The following is a 25,103-nucleotide window of genomic DNA, read 5'->3' as shown; positions in this document are numbered from 1 at the left end:
GGGATGTGGCTGTGTATCCTGGCAGTTGTGTGAAATAATGATGCCAGGGCAGGAGCAATTCCTCAGCTACAACAGGGCTCTGGTCTGCTGTGTGTGAGGGAATGGAGCTGATTAGAGTCATGAGGGGAATGAAGAACTGGTCTCGTGGGGACTGGTGAAAGCATGTGGTTTATTTAGGCCAAGAAAAGGCAAGGCTGTTCTCCTGGAACAACCCGAACACCTTGGGACAAGGGGACAAAGAGAATAACTGAACGTGAGCAATGGGACTACGAGCTGAGAATTAGTTTATCAGCGGTGTAACATTCCACTAATATGGACGGGAAAATTGAACATTAGAGTTCAGATAGTTTAAAAAAAAACCCTTTTTGGGGAAAAGACTTAAGTTCTGTGTTTGTCCGCTCTCTAGCGCCGGGGACACGGGGAAGCCATGCTCTGCCCGGTCTCTGTGGCCGTTCTACCCCGAGCCCCTGGGCATGAACCGGCTCCGGGCGGGCCGGGATGTGCCGGGCTGGGCTCGCGTTGTGTTTGGCTCCGGGGGTGCACCGGGCTCGGGGTCCGCTGGGTCTCGGGGCACACCGGGTTCGGGGGGTGCATTGGATTCGGGGTGCACTGGGCTCGGGGGTTGCGCTGGCTCCCAGGGTCCGCTCGGTCTCGGCGGGAGCCCCGGGCGGGCCAGGCCGTGCTGCGGGCGGCGCTCGGGGCCGCCGCGCTCCGCCCGCCCGGCGCTCCCGGCCGCTCTCGGCGCTCGGAGCCGCCCCGCCGCTCTGTGCCGCCCCGCGCTCGTCTCGCTGGCCGCGCTGGGCGGGCCTGGCGGAGCCATGGCGGCCGTGCGGGGCCTGCGGATCTCGGTGAAGGCGGAGGCGAGCACCACCACGGCGGAGCCGCGCGGCGCCGAGCCCGAGCCCATGGAGGTGGAAGAGGGAGAGCTGGAGACCATCCCTGTGAGGCGCTCGCTGCGGGAGCTCATCCCGGTGAGGGCCGGCGGTGTGGGGCTCGGAGGGGCTGGGTCCGGCGATTGGGGGTCTCTGGGCGCTCTGTGGGGGCTTTTGGGGGGATTATTGGGAAAAGCGGGGATGTGGGAGCGGGGGTGTGAGGGGACTCGAGGAAGCGGGCGGGGTGTACTTGGGGAGGAATGGAATAAAGGAAGCGGCGGAGATAAGAATTTGGGGTGCAGCGTTGGGTTGTGGGTGGCAGGGAGGGTGTACAGGGGGTGTTTGATGCCGGGAATAAATTCCTGGAGCAGGGAATTCAGGGACTGACCAGCGCCGGGACTGTGGGCTCTGACGAGCAGGCTTTGAGACCTTCCTTCCCCATGTTTTTCTGCCCTTTTGCACTCGCTGATTGTTTCTGTACAAGTTTTAGTAGGATTAGGTTTACCAACTAAAAAATGGGTCAGAGTTCTAAAATCCTAAGTAATCTTTTGCTCTGAAAACTTGGGTGAAAATTGCTTTGGAAGCTAATCTTTAATTAGCTGGTCTACCAACGTGTGCTTGTGCTTTTGCACAACATGTGGCCTGAGAGACAGCATCGTGCTGCACTTCCTTCTGCTCCCTGAGTCAACCTCAGACACTGTGGGGTTTCAGCTTGAAAAACCATGTTTATTTTGCTTTTCCTTCTCTAGTAACTCTGGCCATTTGGCAGCTTTAGAGGAACTTTGGTGCTGTTACTAAGAAAAGCAGTTGGATTGTGTGTGTGTTCTTCGGTCTTTCTAAACTGAGACTAACCTACTTCTAGAAATGGTCCTTTAGCCAAAGGAATTATTGCAGCACAAGTGTAAAGAACACGTTTACTCCTAAGGAAAGGAGGAGATGTTCTTCCAGCTCCGAACTTCTGCCAGTTGAGAGTGTCAGAATCAAGAGGTGCCATTTTACAGATGCAAACAATGGAGGGCACAGAATTGGGTCATTGGTCCAGGGGCTCTGGGGCTTAGTCCCTCTGAATTCAGCAGTTCTGACTGATAGAGAGGAAACCTGTAATTTTTTCCCCTCTCATTCTTCATTTTTACCCTCTCTCAGTATCAAAACAGAAATGTTTCACCTTGGGATTTGGAATTTGGGGTTGAAATAATGATAGGAATAAAAAGTTACTTGTTTAATTTTGGATGTGGCTTGGTGTTCTCGCTTTCTGAGATTAAAAGCTTCAAACTGACATTTGAGTAGTCAGGTATCACTGTTAAATCTGCTCATGTTTTACAAAGAAATTTTACCCAAACCCAAAATTGTAGAAGTCTTACTTGGGAAAGATGTTTGATGACTTTTCCTGTATTACTGAGAGAGTAAAAGCTTGGCAGCAGCTGACATAGAAACTAAATTCTGTCAAAGGAAAGAATCCTTACAGTGAGGGAAGTTTGGTTCAGTTCAGTGCTTTCAGTTTCACTGACATGAGATGGGGTGAAAGTGAAAAGAGGATCTATTTCTTGTAAGAATGATCAGGTGTTTTTTTCAGTGTAACAAATGTGTTGCTTTCAGCGCTCATTGAAGTTTCATGACCATTTTGCTTTGTTTCAGGACACCAGTAGGAGATATGAAAACAAAGCTGGAAGTTTCATCACTGGCATAGATGTAACCTCCAAGGTAATTTTTGTGCTATGGCTCTTCAACATTTTATCATTTTTGCCCCTGGAGAGGTAGAACCATTTCATTTCTTTCTTTCCCAGCATGCACAAAGGCTTAGTCTGGTGTTCAGGTGATGCAGCTGGCATGAATCACTGCATATTCCAAAGATTCAAAAATCTATAGTGCTACCTAATAAAATCTGGAGAACAAGGAGCTTCTCAGCCAGTTCCCAAAACTGCACAAGTTCCAGGCAGACTGTTGCTCATGAGCTGCATAAGAGGAGCCTGAGTTGCCAGTCTAAAAAGTTCTCTGGAGCCAGCTCTCCAGTGTTAAATTCATGCTCAGAAAACAAATTCACACTTTTGTATATGTTAAAAAAATAGGGGGAAAATTATATCATTTTCGAAGATTAATTTTGCCTGTGGTAGAAAGACTTCTTTTAGAAGAGAGGTTGTATTTAATATTTGTTAGTAAGGTCTAATATTTATTACTAAGGACTATAATGCTCCTGTTCCATGATGGAGTCTGTGTTGTCCAAGCCACTTTGTTTTCCATGCATCCTGATTCCCATTGCTGGATCCACACAAAAACTGTTCTGTGACACAGAAATATTTTTGTGAATTACTTCCACATTCTGAAACCTACAGGTCTCTCCAGAATTAACAGAATTATTAATACAAATCGTTGCTGTCTGGTAGATTTTAGGTATCCTCAGTGCAGTTTGTTGAGTGTGCTCCTGGCTCCTGTTTGAGTGCATTGTTTTGCATTTTGCAGGAAGCAATAGAGAAGAAGGAGCAAAGAGCCAAACGTTTCCATTTTCGGGCTGAGGTGAACCTGGCCCAGAGGAACGTGGCCCTGGACCGGGACATGATGAAGAAAGGTACGAGTTCATCCAGCACTCAGGAGCAAAGATCCCTTCAGTTACTTCCTCACAGTGTCTTGACTTGATTTATCCTGCAATATTTCCTACATTCCCAGAGGTTTTTCCCCATTACTGCTGAAAGGAATCACTTGGGGGTTCTTCCACCTCCTTGTTTGCATGTTATTATTTTTTTAACCTATTTGACACCTGCCACTTCACTTCTTGTTTTACCAACCCCAGGAAAAGCAAACATTTTTTGGTGTGCCTTTTTTACTACTGCTAAATGCCCAAGATTCACCTTCTTTAAGAATTTTTAAATGCTTTGTACAAAGCCTGGAGCAGTGTGTGGGTACACGTGGAGGATTCAGTGTCCTGTGCACAGGGAGCTCAGACTCTGCTGTACACACAGTGAAGCTGCACTGATGGCAAGCTGGAACAGAAGCCAGGAGATGTGTGCACAACAGATTGGTGCTTTTGGCACCCAGTTGGTTCTCAAGGCTTTTTTTCCAGCTGGCAGCTTGGACCTGCTAAGCTGTGGCCTGGAACAGCTCACCATCAGGTGATGCAAGTGGAAGTGCTTTGTGCAGGGCCTTGTTTTGTTCTGGTTCTTTAGTACTTAATGATAGCACTTTGGCAGTGTTCAAAAAGGAAAAAAAATATTTTTCAAGCTGGTTGGTTGCTGTGCAATCTCTGTATCTACCAGTGCTTGAAACCTCTTTTAATTCTTAATTTATTTAAAATTTTGCATTGTGGAAGAATAAACTAAGTTATGGTCTGTGTCATGCTTCACTTCAATTAGTTCCTCTTTAGTTTATTTTAAAGTATTTGCTTTATAAACTGATATGGCACTAATCTGAAAGCTTGCAATAAGTACCAGTTTTGTGTCTTTTCCTCTTTACAGCAATTCCTAAAGTAAGACTGGACACCATTTACATTTGTGGAGTGGATGAGATGAGCACCCAGGACATCTTTGCCTATTTCAAAGAGTATCCTCCTGCTCATATTGAGTGGCTGGATGACACCTCATGTAAGCAAACAGAGTATTTGTAATTCTTACTCTTTTATTTAAACCTGGTCACAGCTGTATCTCTAAAGAAAAAAAGAAAAATGTCTAAAATTATTATCTCCACCTTGACATAAATAATATATCTGAGAGAGGGTGATTGAGCTGTGCAGTTGGGCAGGTTGAGATGGTTCTGGGAGGAGGAGGAGATTTGTTGCCATATTTGTGTAGTGCATGCTCCAGGAGAAATGGGTGGGTGGAAGGAGGTGGCAGCTGGGTGTGATTTCCATAGATTGGAAAAGGAATGTGGGTACACATGGTGAGGGCTGTTTTGGGGAGTGAGATCAGTGAGATCAAAGGTGGTGGAGAGTTGTGCTTTCCTCACTGACACCTGTAGAAGAGATTTTTTGCTACAGAAAATGGAACTGGAATACTGTGAAACTGTCATGCTACAAACCTTGTGCCTGAAATAATAGAAAAAGAAAAAGGAGCCAGCGCAGGTTTTCCAAATAGCTGGAAACTTCCTGACAAGCGTGGCTGAAAGCTGAGAATCAATACCTTCATTCTCTGGAGTGACCCTGAAGAAATTCTGCTCCAGTGCAAGACAAAATAGATGGTGACCTTGAAGTCACTGTGTATGACAGCTTGAGGTACTGGCACAAGCTGATAGAAAATGTGAAACCCAGTGAGCCCTGGGTGGATAATTACAGTACAGAGCTGCTGGATGGACCTGTGCTGATGCAGGAGCTTGGAAATGCACAGCTTAACTCTGTCTGAGGCAATCTAAGATTGTCTGTTTTATAAATGCTGCTTGAGTAAATTCATGTGAAAATTAAGGCTTCAGGGTTGTAACAATACCCAGTTATGGTTATTGCACATCTTTTTTAATGGTGAATTTTCATGCTGTGTGTGAGTTACCATGTCAGCTACACTTGGTAGAAATATCAAGAAGCTTTTTCTTTTCAGCATAGATTTGCATCATGGCAAAAACTTCAGTATTCCCAACTGAATTACATCTTAAGGTGACTTAGTGCAAAGATGGATTTAGTGTCCTGTGTTTCAAAATGATGAATCTGAAATGATGAAGGTTTTGGAAATTTGGCAATGGGAAGATGAGGCAGACTGAAAAAAATGTAGATTTATTAACCAATCGTTGAAGTTAATACCTGGTGTTCTTCACCTTGTAATTCTTGTCTGTTTGAGTAATTTAAGAGAGATTCTCTTATTTTGGGTCATTGTACAGTCTTAATATCTGAATCCACTCTGCTTAACAGCAGAACAGAGACATTTGTTGCTGTATTTGTACCAAATGCAGAAAGCTTTTGTTCAAATCCTGTTTCTAAGCAGTTTTAGCTCTTTCAATTTCAACATCTATTAAATGCTTTTAATTGGCCTAATAAGTTATATTTTAGTACCATCTGCTGATGCTTAAGGCACATCCTGAATGATACTGTGAACCTGTGTACCCTATAATCTGTACAAAGTGCTGGAGCAGTCTCCTATTTCCCCCTATTTTCCTGCTTTTTGGAAAAGATTAACAGAATTCTGCAGTAAAGTCCAAGGTTCTGTCAATTGCCAAAGGGGAAAAAGATCCAGGCTTCATTCCTGCCCCCTGCTGCTCCCTTAATCACATTTGTTTGGGAACACATGGATCCACTGATCCCCATCCAGTGCCCTGATTTGCTGGTTTCAGGAAGCCTCTCAAATCTGTTGTTGTGCATTTCAGTGATTTTTAACAAACTGAAAATTGTGTGTCCTTCAGCTTATCAGGTGTGTAAAAAAATATGACCTTCCCTGCAAGAGATCTGATGGCTTTTTCTGTCATTTCTGATTTTTTTTTTTCATTGATTTCCTTCCAGCAGGGCAGGGGGAGATGTGATTGCTTGATGACACCAACTGCATTTGTGTTTTGTGTTTCTGTTTGTCCCAGGTAATGTGGTCTGGCTTGATGAAGTGACAGCAACGCGGGCTCTGATAAATATGAGTTCCCTGCCTGATCAGGAGAAAACAAAGAGCAGAGAAAACAACAAGGAGAAGACAGCTGAAAAAACCAAGAAAGGTAGATTGAGATATGCAAATACAGCCATCATCTCATTAAATCAATGAAAGTTTAAACTTGTGCTGGGGTATTGCATAACCTAAATTACTGAAGGAGCTTCTATCATATAGTTGCAGGTAAATGTATTCTGCCACTTTAAAAAAGGCTTTCATCTTGGAAACCTTTTGAAGAAGCTGCTTCTTAAAAGGTGGGTTGGAGCTAGACCAAAAGCAGTATTCAGTCGATACTAAACGTGTTAGATGAGGCTGCCACTAAGAGCTGGTATTTATAGTGGGCCCTGGGCACAGAAATAGCTCTGGGTGATGTGCTACAAAGGCAGGCAAAGTGGGCAAAAAGCAGGTGTGAGAAAGTGGCCTATTTTTGAAATGCCACAGCTAATTCCCTTTTTGATGCACCAGCATCCTTCAAGTGGATCCCTCACAGCAGCGTGACAGTGCATCACTTCAGCAGGGTGTGTACCAGCTCTAAATTTGGCTGCTATCCTTTTAAGAAAGAAGTTATTAAAAGGTTGGTTATAAAAGAGCAGAGCAGCAAAAGTACATGTCTGTGTCGTGAACAGTCTGGTACCTCGCTGCCTTGGTTGTAAATTTATTTTCCTTTTATGTGGGGAAGTTTAAAATCAGAATTTTGCTGCCTGGGGAGAGTTTTGCTCTTAGGCTGCTGTGAGTGCTGTGGTTGGAGGTGCTCTATCACAAGATACAGAGAAAAAAATGTTATATTTATTAACTTTTCCATGGATTTTGCTTTAAAATGCTGTATATGACTTAAATGCAAGTAGCCAATCTCTCTGTTAGATATCTGCAGTTCTTCCAAAAGCCTTTCTGGGAAATTTGGTGTTTAGGGCTTTGTTAAATTTATGGATTCTCTGAATTCACCCCCTTTTCCTGCTCCTTTTCTCCACAAAGCAGTGGCTCCTCAGCCATCCACATGACTTTAATTTTGGCCAAATGTTGATAAAGCTTCAAGTAAGACTTGTTAGGAAATTTTTGGAGATTAGAGACATTGCTTAAATGGAGCATAAACATATATATTTAATCCTGCTCTAATTATAGTATCATTGCACCTCATCTGAAAATAAGAACTGTCATGTGAATTACTCCTGTTCCTCTGGAAAAGTGGGATATTAGAGAAAGTACAGAGTGTTCAATTACATCTTAAGGTGTGAGATCCATACAGATACCCTGGAGTCATCTGGCTTGGTTACATTCCTTTTTTTAGATAGGAATTTCAGGGCTGTTTAGACACTTAGGGAAGCAAAAGATTGGTCTGTGCTGTGAGAAACTTCTAATTTGTGAGGGAGAAAAATGCCTGAGTACTCTCCCTGCTGGAACCTAATTATTTTGGTTTAAATTTGGGTAATTTGTTTACTTAAATTCTCTCTTTGGTTTCAGTTTAGTTAATTGTGCTTTATTGATTTCACTCAGGAATATTTTCAGGATCATTTGGACAGCTGCCACTCTCTATTTTAAGTTTTTAAGTCCATTGGAAGAGTTTTAAGATAAGGAACTCTGAAATATAAGAGGGAGAATTTTTTAATCTTAGGCCTATGAAATACTTTGAGATCTTTGCAAATGATATTGGCACATCACACTTCATAGCTGTCCACAGTCATTACTTTTGTACAATATTTTATTTCTTGGGGGCTTTGGAAAAAAAACCACCATGAATTGTCTTACACTGAGCTAAAAAGAACTGAGGAATCAAAGTAACTCACAATTTTAACAGTTCTGGAAGCATGCTCTTATTTTTTAGTTATTTCACAGCAAAATTAAGTCACTAAGGTTAGGTTTTTTTTCCTTTTTACTACTCTCTCTCTCAAGCTTTTGATTAATTGTTACTATTGGATATTTGCAGGCATTTGAAAAGGAGATGGAAGGAAATGCTTTAATGTGCCTTTAGTGCCTTGGCCTTGCTGATCTCTGATTTTGAACACACTAAATCCTGACAGGCAGTGCAGTTTCATTTGCTTTCAAAGAATTAAATTAATGATGCACATGTGCTGCTGCAGGCACAGGGCTCTGAATTTCACTGTGCTCCACTTTTCCATAGGCATTCAGTGCTTTGATTATTCCCTAGGCTGCTCAGGAGGAAGGAAAACACCTTCAGGCTGATTTTAGACAATGTAGGTAATCATAAATCAAATGAGGCTGACACACTAAAATGGAGCTTGGTTTTGTTTTGTTTTTTTTTCCCCAATTATTTTCCTTAGAAAAACAGGAGGAAAGCTCTGATGATGAGACAGAAGAAGGAGAGGTTGAGGATGACAATCCCAGTGATGTGGAGGTCAGTACAGAAGGGAAGTGGAAACTCTGCTCTGGAAGTGCTGCTCTGGCTGGGGTGAAGTTTTCACAGCATTTTAGGTTTCTATTTGCAATTCACAATTTAATTATCAAAATAAATTAGGTGGGGAGTGAGAGGGAGTGCAGGTGGTGATAATCCCAATGGAAAGGGCTTTGTGAAAATAGATTTTGGGGAGTTGAAGAGTGAGCCTGGCTTCTCTTTTCTGCTGAGAGGAGGCAATGACAGAACAATAATGGAAGGCAGTGACCTTTCAGCAGGGAAAGTGCTTAGAGCCCGATGGGATTTAGGCTGCCCATGGATCTGTGGGAATCAGCACATACAGTGATGGCCTGGCAGCAATTTAATCCTCACTGCCTGAGTGTATAATAGGTGTGATTAGGGTTTCCTGTAGCAATGGCTCAGTGAACACTCCTACATCATGGATGTCTGAATTGAGTTTCTATAAAGCAGCTATAAATGAAAAAGAAATGGTTTTAGTCATTGTGTGAGGGCATGACAACCTGTTAATAAAATAATTTAGATATGAAACAGGGGGAAAAAAAAAATCATTCTTTTCAATGCCTGAGTTTTGCTATTTATTTTCTGCATTTCAGTCAGTAATATAGAGTCATTTGACAATGACTGGATTTAATAACCTGAGTTAATGTTATGGAACAAGAGAAGGAAATATTTTACATTTTCAGGGCAGTTTACATTAAAAATTAACATCAGCTTGTCAAGAAAATAAAGCAGAGCTCATTTGAACATCATTTGAAAAGCGACTTTCTTCATTATCACTTGATTGCTTCTCTGTAAGCAACCCATTTTTGTTCAACAAAAATTTGATTTTTGAGTCCAAAATCCCTTTTTTGCCCCCAAAGTTGGATGCCCTCTCCCAGGTAGAAGAAGATTCCCTCCTGCGTAACGACCTTCGCCCTGCCAATAAACTGGCTAAAGGAAACAAGCTGTTCATGAGATTTGCTACTAAAGGTAAATGACCAAGCACCCTGAATTCACTGCTTCTTGTACTTTTATTTGTTGGCTAATTAATGCCTCAAAGTGCCTGCTTCTTATTTATAACACTCCTTATAAAATAACACTTCTTATAAACACCTCAAAAATTACACTTCTTATAAAAGTGTGATTTTTTTTTGCTAATTATTAGGTGTTAAAATTTTGCCACAAATCTACATTTCTTGTGTCAATTATATCAGTTCATGTTGTATGAAAATTATTGTACCTGGAAATTGTATTTTGGGCACAAGACATTCTTCCCAATCCCATGGAATAGAAATGATGCCTTTTTCCAGAAGTAAATTCCACATTTTATAAATATGGATACAACTGGAGATGCCAATGAGGGATTAGTAAGAATTATTGCTAAATATTAATTTTATTTATTAATATCCATGTTAATAAAATAAAATTAATGTCCATATAATTTCTGGACCATGCAGGAAGTGGCACATTCATTAAGAAAAGAAAGGTGATGAGGAAGGTGAGTGGAAACTGCAGCAGTGACAGGGGGATGTAATGCCCTGTTAAGCTGATCTCTACAAACCCAGTCTCCCTGGAATTAAGTTTCTAGACACAAATAAAGCTGTGGTGGTAGGAGAAATTCCAGAGGTGTAAGCAAAATTGAATCCTTCATGTTGGAGGGTGAAGTAATTCTGATTTTAAGGCACACTCAGTCTCGCTCTCTGTCTTTGGATAGTTATTTATTTTTATGCTGTGCTGTAAGTTATGCTCTAAGAGGGAAAAATTCCTATAATTTATGTTTTTTGCAGATGACAAAAAGGAGCTGGGAGCTGCAAGGAGAAGCCAGTATTACATGAAATATGGCAATCCAAATTACGGAGGCATGAAAGGAATTCTTAGCAATTCTTGGTGAGTATTGGACAGAGGAATTGGAACACTGCAGGTAATTGGACAAGCTAATCTAAAACTGTTTTAATTTGTGGATTTTCTATTGAGTTTATGTAGATGCTTCAAGGTAAATAATGTTTTTGCAATTATAAGGAGAGACTTTTCTCATGAAAATGAAGTTTCTATTCAGACCAGCTCTGACATAAACTTATCTGCTGTTAAAGTGGGTGAGAATTGCAGGATTTAGGGGTCGTGAATGAGCCATAATTCCTGTGGCAGGCATGTCAGCCTCTCTCTCTGCTTTCAGGAAGAGGAGGTACCATTCCAGGAGGATCCACCGGGATGTGATCAAGAAGAGGACTCTGATTGGGGATGATGTGGGCCTGACTCCCCCCTACAAACATCGGCACTCAGGTACTGGGGGCACTGGGACAGCCCTGGGGGACACTGGGACATGGAGGGCTGGCCAGGATCTGCAGCAGTGCCTCAGCAATCCCATGGGATCTGTGGAAGTCTTCTTAAAAAAATAAATTTCAGTCTTATTTTAAGAGTTTACAGGAAATTCCTGAGGTGGAAACTTCATTCTGCTCATTGCTTCCCAAAATAGCTGCTGCTTTTTATGTGACATTTTTCTTTTATAAAATTTAGGGCATGGGGACTGTGGCATCAAAGGCCAAAAGAAGGGATGAATGACATCTTCAGCCTTCTTGGCAATTTGTCCCACTTGCCAAGTCAATTCTCCCAATCTCTAAATGTAGAACAATAGAGATGAGAAAATTCTATTAATTAGGCTGGAATACCTTCATCTCCTACCTAAGGTAGAAAAATAATGGGTGTAAAAATCTGACATGAGACAAGTGCAATGTGATTGGCCTGTTAAAAATACAGCCATGGATGTGACAAATCTCATGGAAGATTTTCCATGTTGGTCATGTAGTGCTGTCTGAAGAGATGTCTGAGTGCTGCTGATGACTAAATTGAAATTGTTTCTATTTAAATCAGTGTCTGTGATGAATGCATCATAATGACACCTGTGTTCTTTTTGGCACTGCTGCTTGCAGGACTTGAAGGGATTTTTGCAGAGCCAGCAGCTGGCACATTAAGCCCTGTAAGATCCTGGGAATTGTGCTTAGCTCAGGGAGGAAGAGCTGCACCTCCTACAGGAGGCAGTTGTGCTTTAATTACTCTGTCCAGCTTTGTGCTTGGCCAGGCCTCTGAGGAATGAACACATTTTGTCCTGTAGCAGTTTTATGCCATTTATTGATTCCAGTTAAAATACTCTGCAAAATATTCTCTCTCTTTAAGAAGAGAGAACTAAAACCTACAGACTCACTTATAGGAGATCATTAATTAGTGAGGTGATTTTCCTTTAGGTTTTGGTTGTATAAAATTCAGTAGATCAGAACTGAGTTTGTTTCACTGCAGGCTTGGTGAATGTTCCTGAGGAGCCCATAGAGGAGGAAGAGGAGGAGGAGGAGGATCAGGACATGGATGAGGATGACAGGGTGGTGGTGGAGTACCGGGATGAGCTGCAGGCCTTCAGGCAGGCGCGGGAGCGCGGCGCCGCCCGGAGATCCAGCGCCAGCGCCTCCGACTCGGACGAGATGGATTATGACCTGGAGCTGAAAATGATCTCCACCCCCTCGCCCAAAAAAAGCATGAAGATGACCATGTATGCAGATGAGGTGGAGTCACAGCTGAAAAATATTAGGTAAAAGTTTCTTAGTCTTTAAAAGCAGCAGTGAAGAGGGATTGCGTGGTTTTAGCGACAGAGCTGCCGAAGACTGAGGTAGCAAAATTATATAAAACAATAAGATATATTTATTAAAATCTATTATTTTATTATTTTATATATTATATTATTTTGTATAGATTTTCTAACAAGAAATACAGAAACTAGGCTTTCAACAGAATTAACATGTTTTTAATACAGCTTTTTCTGCAGATCTCTCTGTCATTGCTTATTACCTGAAGTAGAATCAAGAGAAATTTATGCAAACAACCCTAATTAACAGGGAAAAATAACTCCTCTCTCTGTTATCTCTTTGCCTCTTGCTCTTTATCTGAGGAAAAAAAATAACCCTCAGTTGTTGGTGACAAAGAGGAATTTATGTTATTATGGGCTTACTAGCCAAAGTTGTATATATTGTAGATGAATAAAATAACATCCATATAAATCCAAATAAATATTACCACCCCTTCAATAGGGTGGTTGTACTCATTATAATGTCAACAATTTTGAGGCTGCCTTGAAATGGATACTGAGGTATTCATGGAATTACTGTTATATTTAGGATTCTGGCTTGAACAGCTTCTAAGCACTGTTTTTACTACTTTTTCTCAGCAGAGAAGTCATGATATTATTTTTTTTTGTGATGTAATTTTCCACATAAGAAGACTTTAGAACACAAGATTGAATTTTATTTAGAGGACATCAAATCTATGATTTTTTTTTAGGAATTCCATGCGAGCAGATAGCATAGCCACCAGCAACATCAAAAACAGGATTGGCAGCAAAGGATCCTTGGAGAAAGTTGCAGATGTGAGGCTCCTGTTGGAAGAGAAACGTCAGAATAACTCTGGGCCACGGCAGCCAAACAGCACTGTCAAATCAGGTGATTTTATCATTGCTGGGCAGAATTGTCTCTAAAATATATTTATTTCACACCTGTGCTCCACTGCAGATAAGCTCTGCATTCACACAGTTTGTCCTCACTCAGAGATTGAGGTGGGAATTGCTTTGGGGAAACAATCAAGTACACTTTAGTGAAAGCTTTTTTAGTGATGTTGATTTCCATCCATTTTCTTTGCCTGTGCCAATCTCCCCCCACTTTTTCCCTTTTAATTCGCTCCCTCCTTGAGGCAGAGATTCTCTGCAGCTGAGAAACAGCACACAGGGAATGTCCTGCCCAAAATCAAATGTGAAACACTGACTACACTTAAAAATACACATAAATACACATTACAAATGTGCATTACATGAATATGGGTGGTTTTCAATTTGGCAGGATTTATTTCTGAGCTTAAATAACTTATTTATTTAACTTAAATGTGTATCATTTCAGCTGCTTCTGACATCTTTTAACTTATCTGTCAGATAATATTATATCCTTTTTGTATTAATGAAATGTCAAAATAATGTTTGTATATTTTACCCTTTCTGCCCATTTTGGGCCTCTGACAAGTTGACACATGGTCCCAAAATTCCCTTCATATTTTTGTCTGGACCCCCTGTAAGATTGGGAACATCCAGCTAAGCCAGGCAAACTTCAGAATACAAAATTCACATCAAGGGTTAAGTATCAATAGCTTTAGTATTCTTTTTATTTTATTCTGCCAAATACCAAGCAGTGGTAGAATTTTAAATCAAGGTATCTGTTACCTGAAAAGAATTGTTGAAGGCAGACCAGTTTCCATGGAATTTTCCCTCCTGCTGGATATTTACACACTCTGCTGCTACACCAGGAAAGCAGCAGGAGCCATGGGATAACTTAGGTTTTTATCTTTTGGACAGAGCACAGCTTGAAAACATGAAATGTCAAATTTATTGCCAAAACTGAAATGAAATCTGACTTAATTGTACTGCAGAAATTTCCAGGAAGTGTGAGTATGAAAGACTTAAATGAACAGGCTAAAGAAAAGATAAAACCAGAGAATCTGTCTAGTTTCAGTAATGAATGAGCATAAACTGAGCTGGCAGAGGTAGAGTAAATGCCACAGGATTTTTTTTTTGTCATTTTAATCACTGAAAATATCCCCAGATGTGAGGCAGAGACTGGGAAAAAGGCCACACTCTCCAGAAATCAAAGCTCCAAGCAGTGCCTGTGCTCCTCGTCGAGAACCAATCTCAGATGTGCACAGCAGGCTGGGAATCCCCAAACAAGATGTGAAAGGCCTCTACTCTGACACCAGAGAGAAGAAATCAGGTTAGTTTTGTGCAGAAAATGTTCTGCTGCACTTCCTTTGGTTTTGGAGTCTAAGAGAAGTCCCAGCAGAAAGCCATGAAGGGGTGAAGTTGAATGAAATTCAGGATAAATTAGCAAATGTTTGTTCAGAGCTTTGAAATCTAAATACGTGTAGGGAGGAGCTGGGGGGTTTGGGAGCAGGATTTTTATGGAGGTGGGCTGAAGATCTGTTTTCAAACTGTGGGCACCAAAACAAGTGTCAGGAATGCAGGGGCACTGGAGGTGTGAATTAAACATCCTTTGAAAATGGGGAAACGTGAACAAGGCTGCCCTGAGCCTTCTGCAGCTTAATTTCAATTACTCTTCAAAGCATAATCAGTTCCATGCCAAATATTGAGGTGGGAGGAGTAGGAAGGGTTGAAGAGTTTGAACCAACCAAAAGTTGGTTCCTTGACTTTTTCCTCTCAGTCCTGTCTGTTTTGGTTTTTATAAAATGATTGTTTTTCATCTGCTTAGGTAATTTATGGACCAGATTGGGGTCTGCTCCGAAGACGCAGGAAAAGACTCCAGAGAAAGCTGAAAACTCTGTGGCATCTCCAGAGGAAGATGACTCTGAGCTGCAGAGGGTTTGGGGTGCTCTCATCAAGGAAAAAGAACAGTCCAGGCAAAAAAAGAGTCGCTTGGATCATTTACCCTCCCTACAAATCGAGATCAGCCGGGAAAGCAGCTCTGGCTCAGACTCTGAATCATGACTGGGTTCACAGCCTGACCCTGCAGTGCTGCCTCTGCAGCCTGGCAGGATCCCCTTTGCCCAGGAGCTGGACACTGGCAAAGACTCTGCAGTGAAGGTTCCAGAGGTGTTTTTGATCCTTTTCTACAACAAGAGAGGCATAAACCACTTGAAACCTAAAGCAAAGACATTTGTCTGGAGTCTGTGGCCGGCCCTGTGCTCTGCAGGGCATTGTCATCTCTGGTTGTGACAGCAAACCTGTAGTGAATTGTAGCAAAACATTTTCTCCCCTGAGCTTTGAACTTAAAAGATGAGGCAGAAATGCTCTGTGTTTTTAAGGAGACCTTTTCTGTTCTTGATGTTTTCATCATGGAGGCTTTTAACAAAATGTTTTACACACCTCATCCAAAGAACAGGGCATTTATTTCATGATCCAGATCACTGCCTTGCCCTTCTGGCTCTTACCAGCACCTTTCATTTCTTCCTGAAGTAATAACAATAAAGCTTCCTGGGTGGGCAGCCAGCAAGGATAAAGCATGAAGGGATTGATTATCACACTGAATGTAAATCCAAGTTACACATTTTATCACAGTTAAATTCCCTATAGGTATCCCAGTGGCACCACCAGGATCCAAGGAATCCTGCTCATTCATTTTGGTGATGCCACATTCTGCTGTAGCAGGGATTGAGATGTTCAGGACTGCAAAGTTGGATGTTTGACAATTGTGTAAACCCTTGAGGGTTTGGGGGTGTTTTGTTTTTTTTTTTTTTTGCTGTTGTTCCACGAGGAGAGATTATATCCCTGTCATTCCACCTGGATTATGTCCTGAAGCAATCCATCCAACAGCTGGAAAGCATTTTTATATTTGTGAGAATCTTCCCATTGGCCACAGTGAAAGCTCTAGTGGTGTTCTCCTCTGTGCTGTTCTATCTATGTAGAAGTGAAACAGAAAAGGAAAACTTTAGGATCACTGTCTCCTGTCAATATTTTGGATGTTCTTCCTGTATATTACATGTGGATGTGGACATGGGTGACTTGTTCCATTCAGCTTTTTTACCTGCATATTTTCACCCCTCCCTGGGTAGGACAAGGGTTTGATCAGTGTGCAGCTGCTGTTTTTTATTTTTATTTTCATATTGCCAGTAATTCTGAGTGAGGAATAATGCAGCACATCACATTCAGGTAAACAACAGGTAGCAAAATCATTTTAATAGTCTGAAATCTGTTTGCATTGTCCTTATTCCTTGGTTCTGTCAGTCCAAAATATCTGTGAACTTCTCTTCCCATTTCTGCTTTTTAACAAGCAACTTTTTCACTTTTTATTTTTTTGCCCCTCCTCTTTTTGTACTAAGTTGAAGTAGGTTGGAGATTTCAGCAAGGAATCTGCAAAATGAACTCTTCTTGTGCTTTATGATGTGTGAGGATAGCAGCATGTCAAATGAAAGGTCAAATGACAGGCACAGTGACTGCAGGGGCAATCTGGGGGCTGACCAGGCTTCAAGCCTTACTCTTTCCTTGTTTTGTGACACTCATCCTTGATTTTATATTTAATTATTGAATATATAAATGTCTCATAAAAGTGCTGTTGAGAGAAACGCCTGCAATGTCTGATCACTGTAATAACTCATTTTAAACGTGTGCTTTCACTGATACCCTCTCCCCAAGCTTTCCCAGAGAATCACTCCCATCTTTCCAATCCTGATAAAATTTATTTCACTGGTGTCTTTTTGCCAGCAAACCTTTGTGTTGTGTCACTGCTTTGAATCCATTTGGGACCTTTCTTTTTCCTGAAATGAATCAACACCTCATGCACCAAAGCTGGATTATTGGGAGCCCTTGTGTGTTTCCATGTCAATATTCCTAATTTAAACCTGGTGAAGGATAAATTGATGGGATTAGAGGATCTCTAGCTGATCTAAAAGATTTGTGAATCAAGTACAGGCCTGTGACCCTTAACTCTGCTTCTGCCTTCCAGGTTGTCAGAAATATGCCTTAAAAATTCCCCCATCCAGGTCAGGACTGTGCTTTTATGGTTTTGGGGGGGGGTTTATGTGTGATGCTGAGCCCACAGGAGTTTAGCTGCAAGAAAAAATGAAGTTTATTGTTTAGAAAAGGTTTTCTAATTGAGTGTGCCTGGTTTTGCTTTTTTATCATGCACAGAGAAGCCTTGGAAAGTGCTGGTATCAGGAATCCTTTCCAGTTTTGGGCTTCCTTAGTTACCTGAGCCAGGGATTTGGTATAAAAATGAACTCTGAATTTTAACTCAATGCTTTTTCCTCAACATTTTAACTTACATCCCTTTGATCAAGAGATTGCAAAGAGAATTTTGTTCCTTTCTGAGTTCAGTTGTTCAATCCTTAGCTAATGTGATTTTTCACTCACCTCTCAGCTATCATCACCTACAAGAATTTGATGCAGAAATTGATGTTTGGTAGGGGACGGGACCTGTGTATTTCACTAAAATGTGTTTATGTCGAAAATGGCAAAAAAGGAGAATGTTTGCTTTGGCTCTTGCTGCAGGATCTGAATTTTAGTTGATTTGTTATAGCACCACACTAGTCCTTCTTGTAGGGAAGTTTTTGCTGTTTGGAAAATGTGGATTTTTGATAAATAGTTCTTCAGGCTGACTGGACACGTGGTGTTGAGGGTGGAATTTTAAAGCAAAGCTGGCTTTATGTTTGTTTTTAAAACGATGGCTGATGCACTTAACAGAGGGAAAAGGACACCAAAACACCCCTATTTTCAGTTCAAGATGACACAATGAGAAAAGAATGGAACTTTTATTTAAAACCAGCTGTTCTGTTCTAAATAAAAGTGGCCTGAAATCGCTCCGACCTCTCCAGCGTTCCTGGAAAACGCAGAACCCAGGGCAGGGCGATGCTCCCAGGGGCTGTGCCCGGCCACACGAGGGTCCCTGCCCGAGGCTGTCACCTGTCCCTGCTCTGAGATGGTTTAGGGCTTTTTTGGGGTTTTTTGGGGGGTTTGGGCGGGGTTTGAGCGATCCCCACAGCTCCGCCCGCCCCGTTCTCTCACGGCCCACACGGGAGGAAATGGGAGCCTCGGCTCCCCCCGCCTGCGGAGCAGTGGCACAGCCCGCCCCCGCTCGGGGTGGTACGGCCCAAGGCTTTATAAGCGGCCGCCGAACGGATTCGCGCCCTTTCGTCCCGTGCCCTTGGAGCTGCTGAGGTGAGAGCAGGCCGGGCTGAGCTCCGGGCCGGGCTCGGGGCCTGCAGGGCGGGCAGCGGGAAGGCGCAGGCCCGGCGTACCGAGCGAAGGGCCCGTACCACTGAGCGAGCTGAAGCGCTCGCTCCCCCAGCTCGGCAATGGTAGCGGCCGCCGGGCCTGCCTGGGCCGCGCGGGCCGGGCCGCACCATTGGAAGGGCGGGGGGGGGCGCGGCCTCGCGGCGCGTGGCAGCTCATGGCCCTCACCGCCCTCATGGTCCTTGTCCCTCAGGCCACCATGGAGGCCGCAGCGGCACCGCGACCCCGCCGGCAACGTCCGGACCCCGCCGGGACCGCGGAAACGCCTCCCCGGTAAGTCGGGAAGGGTTCGGGGCTCGGCCGGGTTGGAGCTGTGTGTGTGGGGAGCGCTGCTGGCACGGCCTGCCCGGGGCTCCGTGAGGGCCCTGCAGGAATCGCTGCTGTGGGGAGTGCTCGGCATCCAGCGCTGTGCGTGGGTTTTTGTGGCGCTGCAGCCATAAAAATCAGCAATTAAAGCCCTTTTTAAAATTTTTTAATGTAATGGACCCTTTCTGTGTCATTTAAAATTGCACCCAGAGCATTGGGGTGTTGGCGATTTCAGTTTGAAAATTGCCATGTTGGTAAATACAGTCTTGTGAGCTGCATTCTTCTACTACTTTAAGTTTACATAATTCTGAATTTCCACGTTAAGAATTACTTACAGAGAATTTCCTCATTAAGAATTAATTTAGAGAATTATTTGAGTACTAATAGTTGTCTAATATAAATATTTCAGTGATTCATATCAATGTAAGCATGGGTGGAAACACAAGCAGAGTTGGTCGTGAGGGTCTGGTTTTGTTCTTGTTTTTCCCTGCATAAACTTATTTTATACTGCTGAAAAGCATTGTAGTAACACTTCTGCTTTTATTCCCACAGCAGAAAGATGTCGTGAAGTAAAGAGTAAGTTCAATTTTTTCTTCTTACATTAAGGTGGGCAAAGTTGTTAAAAGAAGTTCCAGGCCTTTACAAGTCAAAAATAATTGTAAAAATTACCTCTTAAGTTAAATAAAAACTAAACAAAACTGATTTTGTGTACACACAAGAGTTAATGCTTCATGACAACGGGGGAGATTGTACAACTGTTTAAGATACAAGCTGGTGTTTTGAGTGATTAATTAGAGGAGTTAATGAACGGCTGTTGATGATGATAACCCTGAATAGGAAGTGCCGTCAGATGCGAGAACTGACGATACCCTGGTTCTGGTCTGAAATGCAGCTACACACAGGAGCTCAAACCTCCACATTCGCCCTCTAGAGCCAGCAGGCAGCTTTGCTGTCCCTGGAAACATCTCACCTTGTCCTTCTGTCCCACTTCTCTGCAGAGCTGGGCCTTCCACCTGGCTGTGACACAGCAGCACCAGGAGCAGCTGGGAGAGGTGGCTCTGATGTGAAGGTGAGTGATGGGTCTCAGTGCATTATATAGAGCTCTATACCAGGTGGAATGTCAATTTAGGGTGAGGTTTATAGGAAATAAGGAGCTTGAGTCTGTGTTCCTTAGAATTTCAAGCCTAATCTTTATTTTCTGATGTGTTTAGGTAGAGCCTGCAGGGCTGTGCTGGTGGTGATGTCCCCCCATTGATGGGACAGCTCTTCCCGAGTCCTGTGGAGGGCACTGGGACAGCAGAGCAGGAGAATCTGCTGGGTGAGTTTAATATTCATTGTGCTCTTAGCTGAGTGTGGTGGCTTTTGGCTGCAGCCTCAAAAAGAAACTTAATTGTACATTTGGAGCAGATTTTCTGTTGTAAATGTATAATTAATGAAGCTCTAGGCAAAAAATGCAGTAAATGTGTGAGAGCAGCTGTTTCTGCACTGCAGACACACAGAAAGGTCTGTTCCTGTTCCTGCCACAAAGTGTCAATTTCCTGTGATATCACATGATGAAACTAACCCAAACTTGCTGGAATTACCGGCAGATTGACTGGTGGTGAGCAAAAGGTTTTCTGATGATATCTGACTCATTAACAAATGCATTAATGAGGATTAAAGCTGGTTACCTGACCCTGCTCCTGTGTTCCAGGTGATGCTGCTGCAAACATCTCTGAGGCAGAAGGACTCCAACAAAACACCTGGGCTTGAGGAGTTTGTGTAGACAGAACATTTTTCTGCCTGTTACAAAGTGGTAACAGTTCAAATGTTTTATTACATGTACATTAAAATAATTAAAAAAGAAAGAACCACTGTTTGGTCACTTTACTGCATTAAGGAAAATGGGCACTCCTATAATGTGCTGTAAGATGAAGATGTACCCAGAGTGAAAAATTTTCACTGCAGATGATGCCAGTGGGTTTTAGGGTGGTAATGAGAGTTTAAACAAGACACCAAGAGTGTAATTAATTACTGCACAGATTAATTAATTACTGCACAGATCAGCCCTTCAGTGCTCTGACAACCAGGGCAGCAAATGCAGCTGCTTCTGTAGCTTGTTTGCAGGCTTGCTGTTTGTCATTTTGATCTCAAACTTGAATTTAAAGTCTGCTGCAGAGGCAAAGTTCAAGGGTTAGGGGGAATCTTGGCAACTTGGAGATGCTTTAAAGAGTTACAACCCAGTGTTTGAGGCCAAAACTCCCAATTAGCTTAATTATATATCAGTAGAACTGGCAGGTTCTGCACTTCAGTGCTCCAAACATCCAAAGTGATGGTGCTGAGCCTTCTGCCCACCTGGTGTCAGCAGTGAGGGTTTCAGGGTGTGCTTTTTGCAAAGGCTTTTTGCAAAATTTAATGAATAATTAAACCAATTCCTCACAAGCCTGTGGTCACTGCCAAGGGGGGATCACAGTGGTCACTGCACAGCTCCAAGTGGGAGAGCTTGGGATTGTTTTGCCTTCCCTGTGCAGTTCAGCTGAAGATCTGAATTGTTCATTTTGTTCATTGTTCAATTTATCAAATTGTTCATCTGAATTGCTTTTCATTTTGATTTTCTGACTGGAAGCTGCTGTGACCTGGTGCTGCTTGTGTGGCATCAGGGCAGTGTCCCTGTCCCTCCAAAAGCACAGGTGGCTGTGCTGCCTGAGGTGTAAATTGCATGAAATGCAGAATTTCAGGAATTTCTCTTAAAGTTAGTGTTCAGAAAAACGGGCTCAGTGTTTTTCAGAGAAATCTGGTTCTACAACATGCAGATAAATGAATCTGGAATTTTTTTCCTAGAATTGTTACTGAAGTACATCCAGGGCTTAATAAAGACATTCAGCCTGGGCAGTGGAGTAGGTAAAACATGTTTGGAATTAATTAGTTGCTCTTAATCTGAAAGGATTTGAGCAGGATGAAAAACAGGTTACTCCTCTGCTTTATTAAAATTTAAAATTCCATTCTGTTCCCAGTGTTTAAAGAACCAAAACTTATTTTTGCCTGATTTTACGAGCTTGTGTATTAGAACATGTTTATATTATAACATACACTGGGAATAGAAATGGGTTTAAAGCTCTCAAAAACCACAAACATCCACCTCTTAAATGTCAATCTGCAGACCATGGAGGTAAAAGCAGCCACATGCCCTCAGCAAACAGAAATAATGAGCAAATTGTTTAATGAGCTGTTTAATTTGCTCAAGGAAGGTTTGCTGCAACTTGTTTTAAAGTTCTTGCTTTCTAATGTTGGAAATCTCTCATTAAAGCAGAGCAAAGTTGATCTGGGAAAACTTGAATATTGAATTTACCTGGATTTATTGAGGGTGCAGTTGGTATCTGTTAGAGATAAATATTCATGAGTTTTCATTTTAGCATCACTTGTTTATTGTTCTAATCAAAACCAAAGTTCCTCAGCAGGAATCCTTTAGCAGGCTGGGGTTTTGCTGAGATTAATGAATGGAAAATGTTATTTCTGTTAGAAAATGGTGCCTTTCAAACATAACAAATGTCCTCAGTGTTTTACTGTGATTTTCCAGGGGAGCACAGATAATTTCATGGTGCTTGAGGGGAAGGGAAATAAAACCATTCTGTTTTGATTACATTTGGAGCACTTAAAACTTAGTGTTGGGGAATAAACAGCAGACAAAAATCTGGTTTTAAAACACAATTATTTTGGATTTTCTAAAGGTTTCAAAAGAACAGTTGGCAGGAATCCCTTTGGCACTCAACAGCAGCCAACAACCCTGGATAAATCTAAAGTAGATGAAAAGATTAAAGCAGAAAGAAAAAATATGCAACAAGGCAAAGAATGGCTGAGTGCCAGCTTTTAGCAATAAGAGAGATGGCAATGCCATGTCTCAAATCAGTGTTTGAGAGAAAACATGGAGATTATCCCCAAAATCTGGGCTGAGGGGCTGGAATTGAGGAGGAGGAGGAGAGGATCCACAGCTTGTAAATCACAAGCTTCACATTTCACATAAATGCTGGTTATCATCCTCATTTCTTGATTAGTATTGTAAAGCAATCCTGTCTGCAGCAGCATGAGAATCATCACTGATGCAAAGCCATAAATTACTGTAATTAATACTTGCCAGCTATTAATGCAATGTAAAGAGCAGCTCTCTCTTGGCTTGCTGGCTGCTGATCCAGCTGAGGCAGTTTGAGCTGCAGCTCCTTAATCAGGAGGGAGGAAGGGATATCCTGTGTGTCTGAGCTTTTCAGAGTGCAAGAAATCCTAAATATTGATATTTCACTCCTTTTCCCCTCAGAGCAGGAGGAGCTGTTAATTTTCCAACTCTCCTTCATCTCAGAAGTGAGGCACAAAGGAGCTGCTGTTGGTGTCATGCAAGAAAAGTGTCCCAGGTTTGTTTTCTCCTTTGTCCCAGCTAAAGGATGTCAAAAGCTTTGTTCCAATTGCTGAGACATCACAGGCAGCAACTCCTGAGCTGCTCAGAGCAAAAACTCAAAACAACCAGGGGGACTTTGGCCTTTCTCAGGCTCAGGGTGTTCCTGGCACCCCCTGACCTTGTGCTGCCAGAGCTGGAGCACATTTCTGTGTTCCTGTGAGGAAGGACAAGGTTAATGCATCATTTAATGCTCTGCCAGGACAAACATCCCCTGCTTTGTCACCTCATGTCATTTAGTGCCTTAATTTTACACTTGACATCAGTTTCAGCCCAGCTGTTATGAACTGATCCCAAACCTGCTGAACGTGGGTGGGGTTTGATTCAGGGTGTGCAAGGAGAGCTTATTTAAAGAACTTTGAGCATTTTCTGCTCCTGTGCTCTAATTCAGAGTCACATCTGTCCTGCTTTACTCCAGCCCACAAGGTGGGGCAGTGACCAAGCTCAGAGCATTTGAAATAAAAAAGATTTTTGCAGCCTTGAAGATTCTTTGGGGAAACTCGGTTTTTCTGCTGCTTCCTTCCTTGTTTGTAATAAGATTTGCAACTTTCATTACTGTGTAGAGAATTCCACACACAGTGATAATGTCACTCTTTAATTAGCTGTTAATTAATGTGTCTCAGTGTTGGACCAGCAAAGCCTCATTTGATGAGGTTTGATGCTGTGCAAACTTGCAGTTCATGGTTCCACCCCAAAGTGTGAGGAGGAGCCAGAGGAGTTAAAACTTATTTTTATTTGATAAAAATAAAGCAAGATTTGCCCTTCATTACCCTCCCCTCCCATGCAGCTCAGGAGCTGCCAGGCTGTGCCTGCTCCAGGTGGATTTTGAGTCAGTGAACACCCCCAGCCCAGCACCTGTGTGCAACTGAAACCTGAACAAAATGCAAGTGAGGAAAGCACTCAGTGCAGGCTGATTTCAAATCCCTGCTGTTTTAATCAAATAGAGATGTTAAAAGTTTAATCTCCAATAATTGAGATTTTTGTTTGTTAGACTCCTGTTCATTTTTGCAAGTCATTACCTGGATTTTTTTTCCATAACAATTTTTTTTATTTGTAATGGTTTGTGGTGAAATCATTGCACAGCCCAGCTGCAGCACAAACTCTAAACAAATAATGATTGATGTTTCTGAAGTTGCCTGTGACTTTCTGCTGGGCTCTCCTTGGTTTTCTTTATCATTTTGATTTATTTCCCAGATGTTCTGATTGCTTTCTTGCTCATGTTTTCCCAGATCCTGTCAAATAGTCACTCTAGGTTTGATTTTCTTGGTTTTTTGTGTATTTTGTGCACTTGCAAACTGCACCTAAAGGTTTGTTGGGTGCTGTTACCACTGAGCAGTGGAATAGGCTTGAGGTTTAACAGCACATTAAAGACAAACTCCCAGCTAAGCCTGAGGTTATCAGCCATAATAAAAAATAATAAATTTTCCTGGATAGCTGAAACTTCATTAATAAACACCTGAGTCAAGGTAATAGTGGCACCAATGATAATTTGGTTATCAGCCCTGATCAGACAGCAAGTGCAGTGCTAGGCTGAGGTGATCTGTGAGCTGTTTAATGCAGCAGCAGCTGAAATATCCAACAGAAACGTTTCACATCTGTGCCTCCATCTGATAATCCTGCAGCAGCCTGCAGTGCTCCACATCACCTCAGCACAGATGAGGAACTGGGGCTGGAGCCCTGCTGGGAGCAGGCAGAGGCTTTGGTCACTCATTGGATGAAGCAATTTTCCTGAGCTGTGTGAAATCAGGTATTTCATTCCTTCCATCCATGGCAGTAAATAATAAACTCTTTGTGCTGAGTGAAATCCAGGGGATTCCTGCTGGGAAGATGATGGGAATTGTTTCAGAGGTGG

The 25,103-nt window shown here is 42.4% G+C and overlaps 1 protein-coding gene, 1 long non-coding RNA gene and 2 other non-coding genes across 5 annotated transcripts; all 4 read left to right on the top strand.

Moving 5' to 3' along the window:
- The first annotated feature begins 818 nt into the window (after positions 1-818).
- NCBP3 (nuclear cap binding subunit 3) lies at positions 819-17,166 on the top strand. The gene is made up of 13 exons (XM_058817850.1): positions 819-971; positions 2,508-2,573; positions 3,330-3,435; positions 4,319-4,444; positions 6,351-6,479; positions 8,689-8,762; positions 9,641-9,749; positions 10,547-10,646; positions 10,933-11,039; positions 12,051-12,336; positions 13,083-13,240; positions 14,387-14,551; positions 15,047-17,166. Exons 1-13 carry the CDS (start codon positions 819-821, stop codon positions 15,280-15,282), a joined length of 1,815 nt encoding a protein of 604 aa, XP_058673833.1. The 3' UTR covers positions 15,283-17,166.
- A 1,263-nt stretch (positions 17,167-18,429) lies between these two features.
- LOC131566530 (uncharacterized) lies at positions 18,430-20,650 on the top strand. Of its 2 annotated transcripts, XR_009275555.1 has the most exons (6): positions 18,430-18,447; positions 18,716-18,795; positions 19,381-19,404; positions 19,827-19,897; positions 20,040-20,146; positions 20,522-20,650. It is a non-coding gene; the product is annotated as an uncharacterized LOC131566530 (long non-coding RNA). The 2 variants fall into 2 exon arrangements; XR_009275554.1 differs by lacking the exon at positions 18,430-18,447 and having other exon boundaries at positions 18,641-18,795.
- LOC131566701 (small nucleolar RNA SNORD49) lies at positions 19,642-19,715 on the top strand. The gene has a single exon (XR_009275576.1). It is a non-coding gene; the product is annotated as a small nucleolar RNA SNORD49 (small nucleolar RNA).
- LOC131566705 (small nucleolar RNA SNORD65) lies at positions 20,377-20,450 on the top strand. Its single transcript, XR_009275580.1, has one exon. It is a non-coding gene; the product is annotated as a small nucleolar RNA SNORD65 (small nucleolar RNA).
- Positions 20,651-25,103: the final 4,453 nt, after the last annotated feature.

Source organism: Ammospiza caudacuta, chromosome 20 (assembly GCF_027887145.1).
Source record: "Ammospiza caudacuta isolate bAmmCau1 chromosome 20, bAmmCau1.pri, whole genome shotgun sequence".
Lineage (NCBI taxonomy): Eukaryota > Metazoa > Chordata > Aves > Passeriformes > Passerellidae > Ammospiza > Ammospiza caudacuta.
This window is presented reverse-complemented; position numbering and strand designations above follow the sequence as displayed.